Here is a 15,952-nt window from a genome sequence, read left to right as displayed (position 1 = left end):
TCGGGACGGACGGCCCGCAACCCCGCATGCCGCGGGTGTCGGGTTGCGCAGTCGTTGCGAGTTCGAGGGTTGCGTTGGGGTGACTGAGACCCGGGTTCGGAGTTCTCAGCCGACGACACCCCGACGTGGCCTGTGCTCGGCCACGCACGGGGGAGACTGATAGAGGCCGATCTACGATGTGTTCGACGATGTTGCGCGCGAAGAATGTACGAAAATACCTCTTTTTATTTGAGATATTGTCCATCACCATCTCTCGAGACACACTAGCTGCCGGCCCGCCGCGGCCCGCGCGGCGCGACACGGTGAAACGCCCCCAGGACGCAGGAGGCAGGACGCCCCCGTGCAGCGCTCCGACCCCCTCCACCCCTCGGCCTCGCGCCCCTCGGCCCTCGGGCTCGCAGTCCCCCCCCCCCCCCCTGACCCAGAGAACTCTCTTTGGTGCTCGCCCAGCAGCACGTGCAGCCGCACGGCCGTGTCTCCGATCGCGCAAAAGTGCCACGGCCTCACTGAGCCGGCTGGGATTGCGCTGCGACCATGCCAACCACAACCTGCACGGCGGAGAAGGCAGTGCCAACTAGGCCGAACAAGACCAGGCCCACGAACCACACCCGGCGGAGGGAGCCGAGACGGTGGGAGAAGATGTGGAGGTAGCAGGCAGCGGGCACCGTGAAGCACGACAGCCCTGTGAGGCAGCCAACGAGCGCGCAGACGCCCTCAAAGCTGGATAGCACGGCCGCGAGCAGACCCAACGACGCGATGAGGCCAAGCCGAGTGCAGCGGCTATATGCGACCGGGCGGTAGCTCTGGTGGACGCCGAAGGCGTCCTCAATGGCCTTGGAGACGGGAAGCAGCGTCATTGGCGTCATGAGCAAGAGATTGGCGCTCATGGCCAGCTTGACTGCACTATTCTCGCCGACGTTCTGCAAGATTGTGGCGTCGACCCAGTGGCCGTCCTTCCACTCGCGGCCGACAGCTTCTCCGAAGCAGCTGTAGATGAAGATCCCAAAGGCGAGGTGTAGCACGACGATGACGACGAAGGTCCAGAGCAGCATCGTGTGGAAATTGCGCCGGGTGCGCATGTCCTGCTCAATGCTGACGCACTCCATGTGAGCCGCAAACATAAAGATGCAGACCCCAAAGGCGAGGCCTAGGCCGCTGCTGTCGTAGGCCGGGAGCGTGCTGAGGGGCCTAGGCTCAGTGGACATCGCGCCGGAATAGACGACGCTCGCGCACGCCGCAGCTACCGCCAGATTGCCAAATGTCATCGCAAGCTTGAAGACAGGGTGAGACGTGGACCGCAGGAGGGAGAGGGGCAGTTCGAACGCAACAATGGCGAGGATGAGCTGCCAGCGCGAGAGGAAGGGCGTGAGGGTAAGCAGATTAGCCACGGCGAAGTCGAAGAAACCGAGGATGGCGCCGTAGTTGGCGATGAGGCAGACAAATAGGATCGGCCGGTTGAGGCCCGGGAAGACGAAGGCGGTCAGGTCGGTGAACTCGATGGCGCCGCCGGCGCCGACGCCCTTGTGGCCGCGGCGCCTCAGCTCCTGCACGCAGCTCACGACGAGGCTCATCGTGTAGGCGCTCAGCCCTGCAATGAGCAGCACCATCACGCTCCCGGCCAGCCAGCCCACCTCACGGATCGCGGGAGGCAGAGCGAAGATGCCTGTGCCAACGACCGCCTTGAAGAGCGTGGCACTGGAGGAGAGCGCCGTGACACTCCCGGCGGGCGGCGTGAACTCGCCCAGAAGCGCTCTATCGTACCCCATGCCGGCCCTTGCGCTGCTGCCGGCGCGCTGGGTTTGATCGAAGCCGGAGAGTCCGCCTCCAAGCCGGAAACATTCATTTCGAGCGATTCTTTGACCGAATAAATTCTTTTCTTCTTGAGCACTTGAGCACTGGATACGGGACCCCTCGATCGTATCGCCCTCCCTCGCTGGTGTGTTCATGGGGGGGGGGGGGGGGGGGCATAACAAACACGGTACAGGATCGAGGTGCACGCTGCTGAAGCAGTGTCGTCCCCCCTCTCCATCGTCTCACTCTGCGGTCTCAGCCCTACCTGGCCGTTCTATATTATAGAATGCCATTCTGGAATATAGAATGTAGGTCTGAGACCGTCTGGGAGACGTCGGCGGCGATGGCGGTGTGACCGATCGAGCTACAAGAGGAACTTGTTCAGCAGTTTTCTTCTTCAGGAAAGAATTCTTGTTCGGGAATTAACCGTCAACCGCGGGCGACTGTCACCTACTCGTGTGTACTGAGTACGTACGTGGCTGGGTTCACAGCGATTGTGCCGTATCAAAGTCTGTGCAGGTGTGAACAGCAGCTCCTGACCACGGCGCCGCAGGCGCCTGTTGATAGGAAGTGATAGCCCTGGATAGGCAATGCATACGCCTAGTCGGGCCTCAGATCGCCCGGCCGCGTCCCGGTGCTCTGTGGTCGGATTTGTGACGCCGCCGCACCGCGCCAAGTACCGCGTCGCGGCCAGGGGCCCTCCGGAGGCCGAGGATGGCCGTGACGGACCGGGACGAGCTCTGGAAGGTAAAGTGTCAGTGAGTATATTGTAGAGACTGACCATGATCCATGTGCACAATATCTCTCAGTCTAGCTAAGCCTGGGAAGGCGATGCCGGGGCCGTACAGCAGCTTGATGGTGCTTCGCCGGCGTGCATCCCGGAGCGGTACCGGACGGGCGGTACGAGGGAGGAAAACTAAGATCAACGCCGACGCCGCTCTGCTTGGAGCACTTGGAGTGCATTCGGTAACCTCACATCCAGGGCCGGTGAGCTGAGAAGCGCATCCAGCGGGCCGGATGATCGGGATCGGGCTACGGGCTCTGCTTCGACTTTTTACTTCAAACAAAGAAAGCGCGGCGCGTGCGACTGTCGCTGTCGCTCCCATCCCCCCCTTGGGTTGTCTGTTTTCTTTCTTTCTTTTTTTCGCTCCAACCTGCACAGACTTTAGGCCGCAACAGTAGGGAAATGGAGGGAACACTTGACGGTCGCGGCCTTCCGACTCAGTGGAGGGACCAAATCACGGTCGCGGCCTTCTTCCGACTCGGCCTCCGCCTCACTGGCACTATTGTAGCCCTGGCCGGTGCGCGTGCGGAGTTGAAGTTCCGGAGTGAAAATTCGAACGCGTTCTCTCACGGTGACCAAAAAATGTCCACCTCAGAGGCACCTCCGGAGGCAGGCCGCCGCACGCCGGGTCGCCGGCGACACAGCTCCAGCTGTCGAACTGACCCGCAGCTCCTCTCAGAGCGGGAACTGTGACGAAAGTTGACTGAGGCGGTTGTCAGGAATCATCATACGGATCACATGGTGGCTCTCTCGTGACGGGAGACCGACCGACCACTCCTGGGTGGCACTGCCACCGGTGTCGCTCGACGTCCTGTCGACAGCGTGCCGACAGCGACACAGACCATGTGGGACGCGTCGAGTATCGACCTCTACTGCTTACCCAGCCTTCGAGTGTACCCTGGCTGTGGTCCCACACCCACTGGTGTCCATCTCAGAGACCGCAGGAGGTCACGAGGATCGATGGGAGTGCCAACCCCACAATGCCCATGAAAGATGAATGCTAAAAACACCCAGCCCAGTAGCGAGTGAGTTACTCTGTCCACACGCGAGACACGGGGGCGGACCACACGCAGTTTGAAAACTCTGCAAAGATTTTTGTCAGTGAATGTAGCTTTAATAAGAGGTACCTAAATAAGTGCCAAAGAACACTTCAATACCGCAATGACATATGTGTATGTGTATGGTATGTGTGTGTATTGTAACTGTGACGGAGCAACACGCGCGCACGGACCGCGTCATGCGCATGCCATGCAGCACACATCCCTCGTACCCACCATGCCGCACACGGCGCACAGCCGAGGCCTTGCATACCACGAGCTGCGCCCTCTCGGCTCACTGCTCGGGCAAGCCGTGCTCCGCGGTGCGGCAGATCGACTCCCATATCTGCTTGGGGATGGGCAGCGCGTCTGCGGCAGTACGCTCCGCCGCTGTCCGCGCCGACGACTCGCCGGGCAAGCGGATCGACGGGCCGGAAGCCTAGCCGAGACCACGAAGCGACCGTGAGAAACCACAGCGCGCTTCATCTGCCGCTCCGGCGTGTCTCGCCTTGGTCGCCGCGAGGACCGCCGCTGCCTTGGCCTCGAAGCCGTCGACGAGGAGGTCCGGCTGGATGGCAATCATCGTGTGTCTGCACGAGAAGGGGGGGGGGGGGGGGATCTCGGGAGCAAACTCGGCTGATCTCTGCCGGGGGGAGGCCCCCGCGTATTCCCCGCGGCTAAAGACGCACCCCCAGCTCTTTGCAAGCTTCTTCGACTCGCACTGGCCGACCACCGCCCCACCGCTGAGCACACCCGCCAGCAGCTCGACGCAGAGCGAGAGGCCGGCGCCCTTGTGCCCGCCGAAGGTCGCGATGGCGCCGCCCTCGAGCGCCTGAAGAAACTCTGGAGATCTTCCGAGACTCGCCGAGACCCGAGGTTGGCAACCCCCGATGAGCGCCTCGGACGCGTCAGTCGTGAAGCCGCCGTCGCGGCCGTAAGCGACTCCTTCGGGCAGCGGCTCGCCCTTGGCCTTGGAGGTGAGCACGCCGAAGAGCGCGATCGCCGAGGTGGCCATGTCGAATGTGAGAGGCGGGCCCGCCGCTTGCGGAATGCCAAAGGCGACGGGATTTGTGCCAAAAATTGGCTGAGGCAGAGGGGGGCCGGACTGGGGGGTCTGCGTATGTGTGATCCAGATGAGAAGTGTGCACAAACCTTGCCACCGGGCGCGGCGGCGACAAACTCCGGCGAGTTGGCGAGGGCGATGCCGATGGCGCCCTGCCGCGCCATCCGCTCGCAGTAGAAGGCGAGCTGCCCGCTTGACGTGGAAGTGTTGTACGCCGTGACGATGGCGATCGGTCCGTCCTGTGAGCGCAGCTTCTGCAGCGCCAAGTCGGCGGCGTTGACCGCCGCGAGCATCCCCGGCGACTGGTTCGCATTGACCACTGCCGAGGTGGGCGTCTCCCGCTCGATCGTTGGCTTTGCGGCGCCGGGCGACGGCGCCATCAGCGACGGGTTGTACATCTTGACGAGGCCCTGGTTGTTGCCGCAAAGCTCTGCCGCCGTCATGATCTCCTGCGGCGGGCGCACAGCTCTGGTCGTGAGAGTCGTCGATCATGAGAGTCAAGGTGTCAGATGTGAGAGAGATCGCACCGCTTGGAGCGCTGCGTCCTCGGCGTCCCAGCCGATCTTGCGCATCGCCGCAGCCGTTTTCGACTGAGCCTCGGCGACTGTGACCGTCACCGTATCGGCCGTGCTCACGCGCCGAGCCGGCGACCGGAACAGCGCAGCCACCGGCACTGGCGACCGGAACAGTGCTCTTGCCGACACCGCGATGGACATTTTTCGAGAAAAACAAATTTTGTCCGCTTGATGACTGCTCACCTCTCCTTAAAATCCCTGTGTGGTGGCGGCGTGCCGTACTCCCATCCCTCCCTTGGGTTGTCTGTTTTCTTTCTTTCTTTACTTGCCCATCCCTCCCTGGGGTTGTCTGTTTTCTTTGTTTCTTTCTTTTCCAAGTGCTCCAGGGGGCGACCGCGAGGTGGCACGAAGATCGCAGCGAGAATCGGAGAGAGACTGCGAAGAGAGATAGGAAGAGGCGGACGCCCAAGGGTGGGCGACGGCTAGTGCACCACACCCCTCTCCTTAAAATCCCTGTGTGGTGGCGGCGCGTGCCGTCCCCCATCCCTCCCTTGGGTTGTCCGTTTTCTTTCTTTCTTTCTTTCCAAGTGCTCCAAGTTTTGGTTGTGCGTTGACGAGAACTTCACAGCGCTCAGTATGTGGGAGACTCATGCCGCCGCCCCTGCCACCCCTGTGTCAGTGTGCCCGTGGTAGTGAGAGACTGCCGATGAGAAGCCGGAGGAAGGTCGCTAGACTGAGATGAGACCGCCAGTGGAGTTGGGATTCCACCGTGCACCGCGCTGCGAGCCTGTCGTGTCCCTTGTCAGGAGCAGGAGAGCCCCACCTGTGCCCCTGATCGTCCTTCCAAAATCCTGCTCGTGCAGGTGTGGACCCTGTCCTCCTCCCCCATCCCTCGTTTGGGTTGCCTGTTTTCTTTCACAGCGCTCCCACTTCCCATGCCTGTAGCAGCGGCTGGAACGGCCACAGGGCCAGGGGGCCGCCCCGAGGCTCCACACCAGGTGTTGCGGCCGCCAGTACCGCCACCTTACCCGCCCCCCCCGCCACCGCCTCCACCCCCGCCGCCGGCGTGGCCGTCACCGCTCGGACCCACACGAACCTTGGGGAACCTGGAGCCGCCCCTTCGGAGGCTGGGCTACCCGAGGGAGGGGGCCGAGGGAGGGGAGGTGCCGCGAGACGACAACGGGTCTGCCGGCGGACCGGAAGGCCGGGACCGGAGGGGCCCGGGTATGACGATCGGCTGGCGACCCGTTAGGGTCGACAGTTGAGCTAGGGAGTGTTGCGATGGCCGCCCAAATGCGAACGCAGGAGATAAGTTACTTTGCGGCGACGTTCCGAGGGAAGGATCAAGTCGCCGCCCGGTTTCATTAGAAGCTCCTTGTCACGTGAAGTTCTACGTGCGTCCACGGGGCCAAGGCGCGGCCGAGCTGTTTGAGAGAGACAGGGGTCTCTCTCGTTGCGCGTTTCAACTGTCGGAGGGGGTGAGAGTCGAGCTGGCTCGACCTCTTCGAGTGGAGTCGGGACAAACGAGCTCACCGGGGGTAGACCCGTCGCGGCGACAGCCAGACCACCGTGAACTACGACAAGGAGGGCCTCGACCCCCCGAGCTCGACGAGGAGCCGGCGGAGGGAGGAGGCGAGCCGAGTACGATAGAGAGACCGCGGATGCGGGCGCGACTCGTCGACCAAGGAGAGCCGGCCCGACCCCCCGGGGAGGGGAGGCGACACGACCCAACGCCGCCGCCTTTGCCCGGGGAGTCGGGCACGGGATCGCCGGAGGCGGAGTCAACAGGATCGAGCAGAGAAGACGAGACGGCGACGGGGCCGCAACCGAAATCCGAAAAAGGCTAGGAGGGGGGGCCGGGCCCCGCAATCGTCGCGGGACCATCGGAAGGCGAGCAGGAGGGAGGACCGAGGGGAGGGAGGAGCCCCTTCGGAATGGGGGTGAGGAGGCCGCACGGCGCGGGGGAGGGCTCCAAGCGGAGATGTCAGTGAGGAGTGTGTGTGTTGTCGTGTTAGTGTCCGGTGTCTACTAGCTCCGAGTAGAGGGGGCGTTCCGCTGCCTAGGGGAAACCCGGAGCGCAGAGCCAACCCTCGGAGACCCGTGTTTACTTTACGGCCCTTTCCCTGCGAACGCGCAACCCCCAGGGCTAGGGCTCTCTAGCCCGTAACCCGATACCAATCATCTGGCCCGCTGGGTGCGCTTCTTAGCTCCCCGGCCCTGGATGTGCGGTTGATAACTGCACTACAAGTGCTCCAAGTACTCGTCTCTAGCCCGTAGCACTTCTCCCCTTGAAATCCCTGTGTGGTGGCGGCGTGCCGTCCTCCCATCCCTCGTTTGAGTTGTCTGTTTTCTTTCTTTCGGCCGATGCCGGCCCGCTGGGTGCGCTTCTTAGCTCCCCGGCCCTGGGCGTGCGGTTAGTGACCGCACTCCAAGTGCTCCAAATGCTGCACGACGCTCCAAAAGAGGGAGGACCTCCAAGTCTGGCGGCGCGAACTCACTGGCACTAACACAGGTATACACACAAAAATTCCGGTTTCCGCGCGGGGCTAGCTGGGCACGGGTCACGGGACTGCGCGACTGGCGCGCACTGGCACTAACAAAAAAGAATTTCACAAGAAGCTCCGGCCTCGCACACGACACTGCTCACTGCGTGGGCACGGGACTCGCGCGCGCACACCCGGAGTAAAGTGAAGAAGAATTTACCTTGACGGGCCCTTGCCCCTTTGCTAATCTAAATTCCTCACCCACGGTCATCCCCACGCAAGCACCTTGCTTCCCCTCTTTTGCTAGACCTCGGTGCCGGCGCCTCTCTCCCTCCTCGCCTGGCTCTGCGCCCTCGCAAGAGCCCTCCGCGAGATCGCTCCGGGCGGCGCCGTCTCGTGGGGATCAATGAAACGCAAGCCCGGCCCGGCCGCGAAGCGAGCTGCCGCGGCAGCGAGCCTACGCACACGACCGGCAGGGGCGGCGGACGCGGCGCCGGCGCCGGCGTCGGCCGCAGCAGCGGAGGCAAGCCTCATCTGCTGCCGCTGCTCTGAGAGGGACGAGCGCACCGCTCCGCCACTGCGCATCCTCCCGGCGACCAGAGCCGCTGCAGAGGCCTGCGGGCGGGGGACGATCAGGGTGAGATGCAAGACAGTCACCGCGGCTCGTGGCCGTCGAGTTCAAGGGCCCGAGCCGCGCCTGCAGGAGAAAGCTGTCGAGCGGCGGCGCCTGCGTCAGAGGGAGCGCCGGCGCCGCGTCGGAGGCGCGTGAGAGAGAATGGGGCAAGGAGGGGGCCAAGACTGTTGGGGGCACGCGCCATGTCATGTGCGGGGCCGAGGGGAGGGGGATTGGCGGTCGCGCCTTGCAGATGGGGCAGACGCGCTCTCCTCGGGGAGGGCCCTGCTCACGGCTGCCCAGGAGCCAGAGGTCCACGCATGCCGGGTGAAAGGCTATGGGGCGAGAATGGAGGAGCGGGGGGTGAGGCGAACTAATAGTGGGAGGGCGGAGGCAGGCGGCAGGGTGCAAACCGTGGTTGCAGGGCAAAATCCGCTTGCGACTCCCGTGCGCGTACTCCTCGCAGCAGATGCGGCATTCCTGCGAGAGACACCGCAGAGGGTTTCGGGTCCTGCAACCCCTGACGGCATGGAGAAGGAAGCCGGCAGGGAGAGGGCGGCGAGGCCCGCACCTCAACCTCGCCACCGCCGATGTGCTCCATGACCGGGAGACACTGGACAGCCATCGTTATGGCGTCGTGCGGCACTCGCTCAAGTGTGCGCGCGACGGTCTCTTCTCGCTGGCGGCGGCGCCGCCGTCGCCTGCGAAGGTAGAGGAGCAGAGAGACGAGGCCCAGGACAGCCGCGGCGACAATCAGTGGAATGGCGTGTTGGACGCAGCGACGTGTGTCTTCGGCGCACACGGAGCCCTGCTGGTAGCTGTCGTAGCTCAAGGCGGCCGGCGGCGGCGGAGGAATTGGCGGTCGTGATGGGCGGACCATTGATGGACGGCTGAGGGGGGGGTCTTGGGGCAAGCGCCGTGTTTGCTGTTTGCGCAGGTGGCGTTTATTTCCCTCTCTTCAAAGCTGGAATTTTCACAGCAGAAAAAGAAATTTTCCGCGGAAATCACGATGTCAACCCTCCCCAAATGGGTGATCTGATGCTTGTAGGGCTTGAGAGTGGCCTCCCATGTCACAAGAAGGAGTGTGGATGCAGGAGAGTACCACCAACCATCACTCTAGTTGGTATAGTACCCCACCTTCACCCATCCGGTGATTTATTTTTTAGTTTCCCATAAGTAGGGTAGGTAGGTAGGTAGGTAGGTAGGGGCAGGGCAGGGGCCGGTCAGGTTTTTGCAGAATTTCAGCATGATGCCCGGCCCTAGCAAAAATAAACGCCACCTGGTTTGCGACACAATCTCTGTTCACTGTTCACAGCGTGGGGGGGGAGGTATTTCAAGCTGGGGTTCAAGTAAAGCGCGCCGGGATTGCGAGATCACCGACCAATCTCGAGGTAGGCGGGGATTGCGAGATCACCGACCAAGGCACATATCCCAAAGCAATTACGCCGCATCGCACAAAAGGTCCCTCAAAGATAACACACACAGCTCCTGCTACTGCTGCCTGACTCGCCGTGCCTTCCTTTATTTCAGGCTTGCGTTGCGCTCTCCACCTTGCGCGTTCAACTCGCCGGCCCCGTGCTGAGCGAGGCGCGGTTCTGCGAAGCGCGGTTCGCCGCGCGCGCGCGGCTGAGGCGCGCCGAGTACTGCTCCGCGGTGATGCTCGACCCGCTGCTGGGCGAGCTGGTCCACGCTGGCGGCGGCGCCACCGCCTCGCAGGGGGGGGGGCGAGGGAGCCGGGTGAGGAGCACAAAAGGGCGGCGGTGTGTGAGCCGGCGGCCAGAGCGGAGTCGGAGGCATCTCTCGCACTATTCGCAGTGTCGGGCGCGCGTCTCAGGCGTGACTGGTGTACCGGCGGAGAGCGGAAGCTGTCGGCGCCGGCCGCTGGGCTGCCGGGCGCGTCGCTCTGGTCGCTCTGTCCGATGTAGCCTAAGACAAACAAACCGCGAGTGCGAGAGAGGATGGAGGGATAAGCGGTGGCGAGGGGGATTGGGATCGGCGCCTTGGGGCAGGAGGCTGTTCCTCTGCCCCTCCTTCTTCGCGCCCTTGCTCTTGCGTTTGAGTGCGACAAGCTTTAAATTCATCCGCTTCCCCTTCGCAGCGGCGGTGCCCGAGGCGGAAACCGGGTCCTGCCGTCCGCTGGGCGAGGGCATCGTTGCGTTTGCGGCGCCTTCTTGAGCAGCGCCTTCTTGAGCGGCGATGAACTCCTCGTCAAACTGCTGCTGCGTCTGGCGCGCCAGCGCTGCATCCAGCGCCTCCTGAGCGGCCATTGCTGAGTCGTCCAGGTCACTCGCTTGGCCGCTAGGAAACCCGACGTCTAGAATCGCGGCTGCGGTGCGTTCGACGTCGCCTCCGTTGAAGGCGAGAAGCTCGCCCAGTAAACTTCGCTCGACGGTCGGGAAGATCAGCGCGAGGTCACTGAGATCCTCCATGAACCGTCAGCGCGAGAACTGTCGACGAGAGGAAAGAGAGTCTGGGATCCGCTCGCGAGTTGATGCCAAGGCGCTGAGAAAGAGAAACAGCAGGGTGGCGGCGATGACAAAGGCGAACCGTCAGCGCGAGAACTGGCGACGGGAGGAATAGCAAAAGCAATTGTCTGTGCGAACCGGGGCAGGCGCTGAGAAAGAGAATTTTACAACAAAACTCCCTCGCACAACACTGCTCACTGGGCACGGGACTGGCGCGCACTGGCACTAACACAGGTACACCAGAAAGAGAAAGCGCGGTCCGCATGATTTCTCACCCTTGGGTTGTCTGTTTTTCTTTTTCTCTCAGATGACAAGCGATCCCACAGCGTCGGTGAGGACTACATGAAGGGTTGAGGGCCCGCGGAACGAGGCGGCGGGGCGGCGCCGGCACCCCCCACTGAGGCCGAGCGTAAGAAGCCGTTTGCCTGTTGCTTGTTCTTGAAACGGAGTCGACCCAGGAAAAAAGAACCGAACCGCCCCTGCCACCTGTAACAAACGCGAGCGACCGCCCTTGCGACCGCGCACTGGCTTCCATCCGCCTTCCTCCGCTGATCTGGCTTTTCCTCCGCTGTCCTCGACCGACTAATCCGCGGCGGCGATGAAAGAGAGTGTCGTGCGGTCTGTGGTCGATCCTGTCCTGGCGGTCCAGCTCAACCGGCACCAGGACGACCGGAAGGTGGCAAAGGCACTCGCGAGCGTCAAGGTGGAGTTCGAGCGGCTGGAGCGCACGGATGCTAAGGTATGCCGCGAGGTGTTTTCGGACATGTTCCAGGCGTTGTATGACAGCGGCGCTGTGCAGCAGCGCTCGCATGCGTCGACGAGCGAGGGGAGGCCGGGCTCCAGCAGACGCGGAGCAGGGCGGCCGCCACCTCCCGCAATCCCTGAGTGATGGTGAGCTGTACAGTAGCGATACTGGCCCTTGTGTACAGTAGCGATACTGGCTGCGTCTCAACCATCCAGGCCCTCTCATTCTTCCCAATGGTGTCGCTCTCAACTTCTCGGTCTGCCGGAGGCGTTCGCCCGGCCCCCCGCTCTCTCACTTGCTCTGTGTGTGTGTCGGTTTGAGTGTGATCCTGCGGGCTGTTCTAGCTCCTTCTCTAGTCCTGCTAAACGCCTCTAGTGCGAAAATATTTTTATAATCAACAATCAGATCAACAATACTGTCAGACAGAAGACCGTCAGCGTCACGCGAATCGGCGCGACACGGACACCGCCCCGGCGCGCGCCGACACTCGCAAGAAATCACAGGTGCGTTGAAAGTCAGGGAGCCCAGTCGCGAGCGACCGGGTTCGCAGTGCATGGACATCCCTTTCGCCACGTGCCAGTCGCCCGCGCGCCGGCTGGTGGACGGCGTCAGCGGGGGGCAGGGGCAAAGGGGGGGGGGGGGGGGCGGATCCTCCTTGGGCGCTCCTTTCGTGCCTCGTGCCTTCGCTAGCGAAGCACGTCGACACTCGGGCCGCCAGAAAAGGCTTGCCGCGTGCACGCGGCCGCCGTGCGGATCCAGCGCCCCGAGTGCCGATGCAGTGGAGGGAAAAGGAAGGAGAGGGCCGCGACAAGGCAAAACCACGCCGAAGCAAGCAGGCTCGCGGCTGCCCACTGCACGGGCCCGACGCGGCCAACCTTGGTCGAGTCCGTCTTGAGCGAGACGACGGAGGCCGAGCGGGCAGCGAACGGCTCGGCCGAGCGGGCAGCGAACGGCTCGACCGTTCTTGCCTCACCGCTCCGTTGCTCGCTCGTCTCTCGCCACGCCGCATCCAAGCACACCGCGGGCTGCATGGGCGAGGTGCTTGTTGCGGGCAGCCGTACGAGCACAGCGAGGTGCGATTGATGGTGAGCGGCGGGCGCCGGGCCTGCGGTTGCCGCGCGCGACAAAGTGGGAAGCTTTTGGATGGTTGCTGCGCCGCGCCGGCTGGCCAGGGCGACCAGCAGCAGCGTCAGGCGCGAAGCCATCCGTCTATGCGTGTGCGCGCGCGGTGCCGCGCACGGATCGCGGTGGCGATCGTCGTCGGCGGCGAAGTTGTGATGCCGAAGAAGGCGTCCCTGCCTGCGTGAAGTCGCGTCCTAGTTCTCTGCCCCGCCGCCCTGGTATTTCTTCTTTTTCCGAGATTCCTTTATTACCCAGAAAATTGTTTGGCCGACGATGTTGCCGACGACGACACAGCGACACACATCAACACAAAAGTTGTTTGGTTTGCTAAAAATCTCTCTCACACACATCACAACCTACTGCAACTCCACCCGTTGGCGCTCGCCCCATGCTCGGTCGTGCAGTTTCGCTCGGGGTCCCTCTCCCCAACCTCGCGCAGATCCGCCACTGGCCAGAAGAACTCGCCGTCAGCCAGCGCCTGCTCGGGTCCGCAGTGGCGCAGCAGGGTGGACCGCTTGTCACCAAAGGGGACACACGCGCCCCGCCAGGCGCCGGCGGCCTCGAACCTGCTCCAAATCGAGTTCACCTGTGGCACACCGGCGGGGAGGGGTCCGGGCTCTAGCGTGAGAAACCACAAGCTCCCACGAGCGGCCTTCCCAACCTGCGACGCCGAGCAGCCGCCCCACACGGGCTCTCTCAGCGAATCGTCCGGCGCGAGAGCGGCAAAGTAGTCGCCCAAGCCGGTGCCCGAGCCGGCGCCCCCGTCCCGGCCGGGGAGAGAGAGGCGCACCTCTTCCGCGCGGCAGTCGGCCGTCGTGCACGCTGCATGCCTGCCCGGGTGCACGCGGCACCTGCGCCACCGGGCCAGGGGTGGAGAGAGGGTGAAGCTACCTCGGAACCGTGCATACGCATTGGTCGTGCGGCAGCCGCGGCAGCTGGCAAGGGAATTGTGGTGTGTGTGGGCGTGTTCTCCAGCAGCAGCCGATGCGCACCACAGCTGCTCCTCGGTAAAGCAGACGCCGGCATCCCACGCTCGGTACGCCTCGTCATAGCCGCCCAGCTGCACGGGGAGACACTCGGGCATGCGCGTGTGAGCCGAGGTGGCCGCCATGAACACCAGCGCATACTGTGCCAGCAGCGCAGGCAGTGCGACGCTCATGACGAGCGCCTCCATGCGCGTCACAACCGCCAAAAACGGCCGTTTCGCGTGTTGTTAGTTAGTTGAAGGACGCGTCCTACGCGTCCTTTGGCTGTACGACTGTACTCACGGTAGCCCACCGAGGGTCTTCTAGAAAGCGAACGGTCCTCGATTCTATGAGAGCCAGATCTCTTTCACACACAAAAAGAAACAACTTCACCTACTCGCCCTAGGGTTTATCGGAGCATCACCCCCCCGGGCTGGACCAGTGTGAGATGGGGTGACCGCTGACCCAGCTCAGGGGAGGCGTCGGGGCTCGGGGGCGCCGGGCCGAGCGTTTTTGATCTCTGGGTCAGTGGGCGCCCGCCCGCCGCCTCTGAGGGGGTCGGGCCCCCTAGACTGAAAACAAAAACAAAATGTAGAACCGACAAAAACAGCCTGCGAGAGCGGCGCTGCGCGCCGCCTACTTCGTGCGGCGGGTCGTGAGTGACCCCCACGACCACGCTCCACGGCATCCAAAAAAATGGAAAAGTAGACAATAGTCGGATGGGCACGAACCCGCGCAGCGCCGGCTTTGAGCCACGCGCCTCGATCTTCAGAGGCGCGTGCGCTGCCCCTTCCGGCAACGACGACGACATCGAGGGGATGTCTATTGTTGCGCGATGGCGTCATCCATTTCGTCAAGCCAGCTTCATCGTCGCCACCCTCGCCGCCGTCTCGCCTACGTCGCCGCCGTCGCTATCAGGCCCATTCATGATGCAGGCCCAGCCCACACCCCTGGCTCCTATGCCGACGTGTCCCGCGTGCTCCCCCGTCCGCCGATGTCTCTGCTGCCGCCCAGCGGAGCTCTGCAGCGGGCCCTCCTCGCCGCTTTCGCTGCCGCTGCATCGCTGTCGGCTCGTCATTTCTGTCTACAGTCATTGGGGGCTGCCATCGCTGTTCTCTCTCTCTCCCTGGGTCAGCTCCAACCTGCCGTGTCGGGACGTCACCCCCTCGGCTCCTCCCCCCCCCCTTCTCCGCTGAACTGCTTGCTGCTGCTGCTCGCTTTGTCCCAGGAGCCAGGTGCTTGTGTCTAATCGTAGTGGGGGCCCTGGCCCCCCTCTGTTTTCTGTTTTCTGTTTTTCAAAACGCCCGCCCGCCCGCCACCCCGAGGTGGCTCGGCCCCCCACTGACCCAGAGATCAAAAAACGTCGGCCCCGGCGAGGGCGGAGAGAGGTGGCCTCGGGCTCGGGGGGCGCGCTCTGCGTGGGGACTGTGTCTGTAAAAAAAAATTTTTCTGTTCGAAAAAGGGAGCTACTGCTCCGGCGACACTAGGGACTCGGGCCTGATCCCGCACAAAACATCTCCACCCACTCTCTCCTCTCCTATGACACGACTCTCCGACCTTGGGCTAGATTCCCATTTGATGGGACTGTGTCTGTAAGTGTGCTTTCGCATAAAATCGACGTACTTTATATAGCGGCGAAAGCACGGGACAGCGGCTCAACTCCGGATAGCCTGCGACCCGTGGCAGGGGCGGTACCAGGTATGGCCGCGGTCCAACCAGCAGCGCTCACTCGTCGGGGATCTCGGGGCCCTCGCCGTCGTGGATCTGGTCGATGATATCGTGCGGGTCCTCGCCGTCCACCTGCGTTTGAGGGGGGGGGGGGGGTGAGGAGAGGGGCAGAACAAGCACGGGGCGTCTTGCCGGCGCCCGTGCACACGGAGAGGAGAGGGGGCGAGCCGGGGGGTGGGGGGGTGGGGGTGGGGGGCACCTGGCAGCCGATGGACTGGGCGGTGCCGAGGATCTCGAGCACGGTCCCCTCGAACTTCTTCGCCAGCGACTTCTCCCGCATGATGCGCGCGATCCGGATGACGTCATCCATCGTGATGGAGCCAGAGTGGACAATGTTCTTCACCTTCTTGCGGGCGCGCGGGGGCTCCTTGAGCGCCTTGGTGACTAGGGCCGAACGCCACGGAACAACCTCCGCCTTGGCCTGCCGGGTCTGGGTCACCAGGCTTGGCTGGTCACGGGCATTCCCTGGTTGGATCGGGAACCTTTGCTTGGTGAGCGCGCCACTCGGCCGTCGGTGGGTAGGGCCCAGGGAGGGGGCTTCTCCCCCACGCCGAAATCTGCGGTTGCGTTATTGCGTCGGCCAAAATTGTGGGGCTTTTGCCCCCCCGGGGAAAAAAAAACGCGGGAGGGGGGGCCCGATT

The 15,952-nt window shown here is 63.4% G+C and overlaps 7 protein-coding genes across 7 annotated transcripts; all 7 read right to left on the bottom strand.

Annotated features, from left to right (window-relative positions):
• Window positions 1-503: 503 nt before the first annotated feature.
• On the bottom strand, window positions 504-1,766 carry EMIHUDRAFT_194198 (hypothetical protein; the record flags this gene model as incomplete). Its single annotated transcript, XM_005794095.1, has 1 exon — window positions 504-1,766. The coding sequence occupies one exon, from the start codon at window positions 1,764-1,766 to the stop codon at window positions 504-506; it is 1,263 nt and encodes a 420-aa protein (XP_005794152.1).
• Window positions 1,767-3,732: 1,966 nt separating this feature from the next.
• EMIHUDRAFT_447446 (hypothetical protein) lies at window positions 3,733-5,379 on the bottom strand. The gene is made up of 6 exons (XM_005794094.1): window positions 5,203-5,379; window positions 4,765-5,124; window positions 4,511-4,696; window positions 4,302-4,444; window positions 4,121-4,202; window positions 3,733-4,051 (listed from the first exon to the last, which is right to left on the bottom strand). Exons 1-6 carry the CDS (start codon window positions 5,245-5,247, stop codon window positions 3,908-3,910), a joined length of 960 nt encoding a protein of 319 aa, XP_005794151.1. The 5' UTR covers window positions 5,248-5,379; the 3' UTR covers window positions 3,733-3,907.
• Window positions 5,380-8,326: 2,947 nt separating this feature from the next.
• On the bottom strand, window positions 8,327-8,887 carry EMIHUDRAFT_194195 (hypothetical protein; the record flags this gene model as incomplete). The annotated part of the gene is made up of 4 exons (XM_005794093.1): window positions 8,327-8,400; window positions 8,580-8,621; window positions 8,700-8,766; window positions 8,858-8,887. 4 exons carry the CDS (start codon window positions 8,885-8,887, stop codon window positions 8,327-8,329), a joined length of 213 nt encoding a protein of 70 aa, XP_005794150.1.
• Window positions 8,888-9,698: 811 nt separating this feature from the next.
• Window positions 9,699-10,777, bottom strand: EMIHUDRAFT_431787 (hypothetical protein). The gene is made up of 3 exons (XM_005794092.1): window positions 10,286-10,777; window positions 10,136-10,212; window positions 9,699-9,995 (listed from the first exon to the last, which is right to left on the bottom strand). The coding sequence occupies exons 1-3, from the start codon at window positions 10,713-10,715 to the stop codon at window positions 9,846-9,848; spliced, it is 657 nt and encodes a 218-aa protein (XP_005794149.1). The 5' UTR covers window positions 10,716-10,777; the 3' UTR covers window positions 9,699-9,845.
• Window positions 10,778-12,182: 1,405 nt separating this feature from the next.
• Window positions 12,183-12,527, bottom strand: EMIHUDRAFT_194190 (hypothetical protein; the record flags this gene model as incomplete). Its single annotated transcript, XM_005794091.1, has 1 exon — window positions 12,183-12,527. The coding sequence occupies one exon, from the start codon at window positions 12,525-12,527 to the stop codon at window positions 12,183-12,185; it is 345 nt and encodes a 114-aa protein (XP_005794148.1).
• A 158-nt stretch (window positions 12,528-12,685) lies between these two features.
• Window positions 12,686-13,792, bottom strand: EMIHUDRAFT_194189 (hypothetical protein; the record flags this gene model as incomplete). Its single annotated transcript, XM_005794090.1, has 4 exons — window positions 12,686-12,791; window positions 12,990-13,204; window positions 13,280-13,448; window positions 13,611-13,792. 4 exons carry the CDS (start codon window positions 13,790-13,792, stop codon window positions 12,686-12,688), a joined length of 672 nt encoding a protein of 223 aa, XP_005794147.1.
• Window positions 13,793-15,308: 1,516 nt separating this feature from the next.
• EMIHUDRAFT_60889 (hypothetical protein) lies at window positions 15,309-15,753 on the bottom strand (the record flags this gene model as incomplete). Its single annotated transcript, XM_005794089.1, has 2 exons — window positions 15,309-15,383; window positions 15,511-15,753. Coding segments are annotated over 2 exons (318 nt in total), but the record flags the coding sequence as incomplete, so codon positions are not given.
• Between the last annotated feature and the right edge of the window lie 199 nt (window positions 15,754-15,952).

Source organism: Emiliania huxleyi (assembly GCF_000372725.1).
Source record: "Emiliania huxleyi CCMP1516 unplaced genomic scaffold EMIHUscaffold_1, whole genome shotgun sequence".
Classification (NCBI taxonomy): domain Eukaryota; phylum Haptophyta; order Isochrysidales; family Noelaerhabdaceae; genus Emiliania; species Emiliania huxleyi.
The sequence above is the reverse complement of the archived record's forward strand: the minus strand, read 5'-3'. Positions and strand labels throughout refer to the sequence as shown.

What these genes read in the sequence shown, in the direction of transcription:
- EMIHUDRAFT_431787 (XM_005794092.1), bottom strand. Translation starts at nt 10,715, where the DNA reads ATGGAGGATCTCAGTGACCTCGCGCTGATCTTCCCGACCGTCGAGCGA. An exon ending in GAACAGCCTCCTGCCCCAAG is followed by an intron (nt 10,213 to 10,285) that starts GCGCCGATCCCA and finishes TGTTTGTCTTAG; the next exon opens with GCTACATCGGACAGAGCGAC. An exon ending in ACAGCTTCCGCTCTCCGCCG is followed by an intron (nt 9,996 to 10,135) that starts GTACACCAGTCA and finishes CCCCCCTGCGAG; the next exon opens with GCGGTGGCGCCGCCGCCAGC.
- EMIHUDRAFT_447446 (XM_005794094.1), bottom strand. Translation starts at nt 5,247, where the DNA reads ATGCGCAAGATCGGCTGGGACGCCGAGGACGCAGCGCTCCAAGCG. An exon ending in AGGACGCAGCGCTCCAAGCG is followed by an intron (nt 5,125 to 5,202) that starts GTGCGATCTCTC and finishes CGCCCGCCGCAG; the next exon opens with GAGATCATGACGGCGGCAGA. An exon ending in TCACGACTGACGCGTCCGAG is followed by an intron (nt 4,445 to 4,510) that starts GCGCTCATCGGG and finishes GAGTTTCTTCAG; the next exon opens with GCGCTCGAGGGCGGCGCCAT.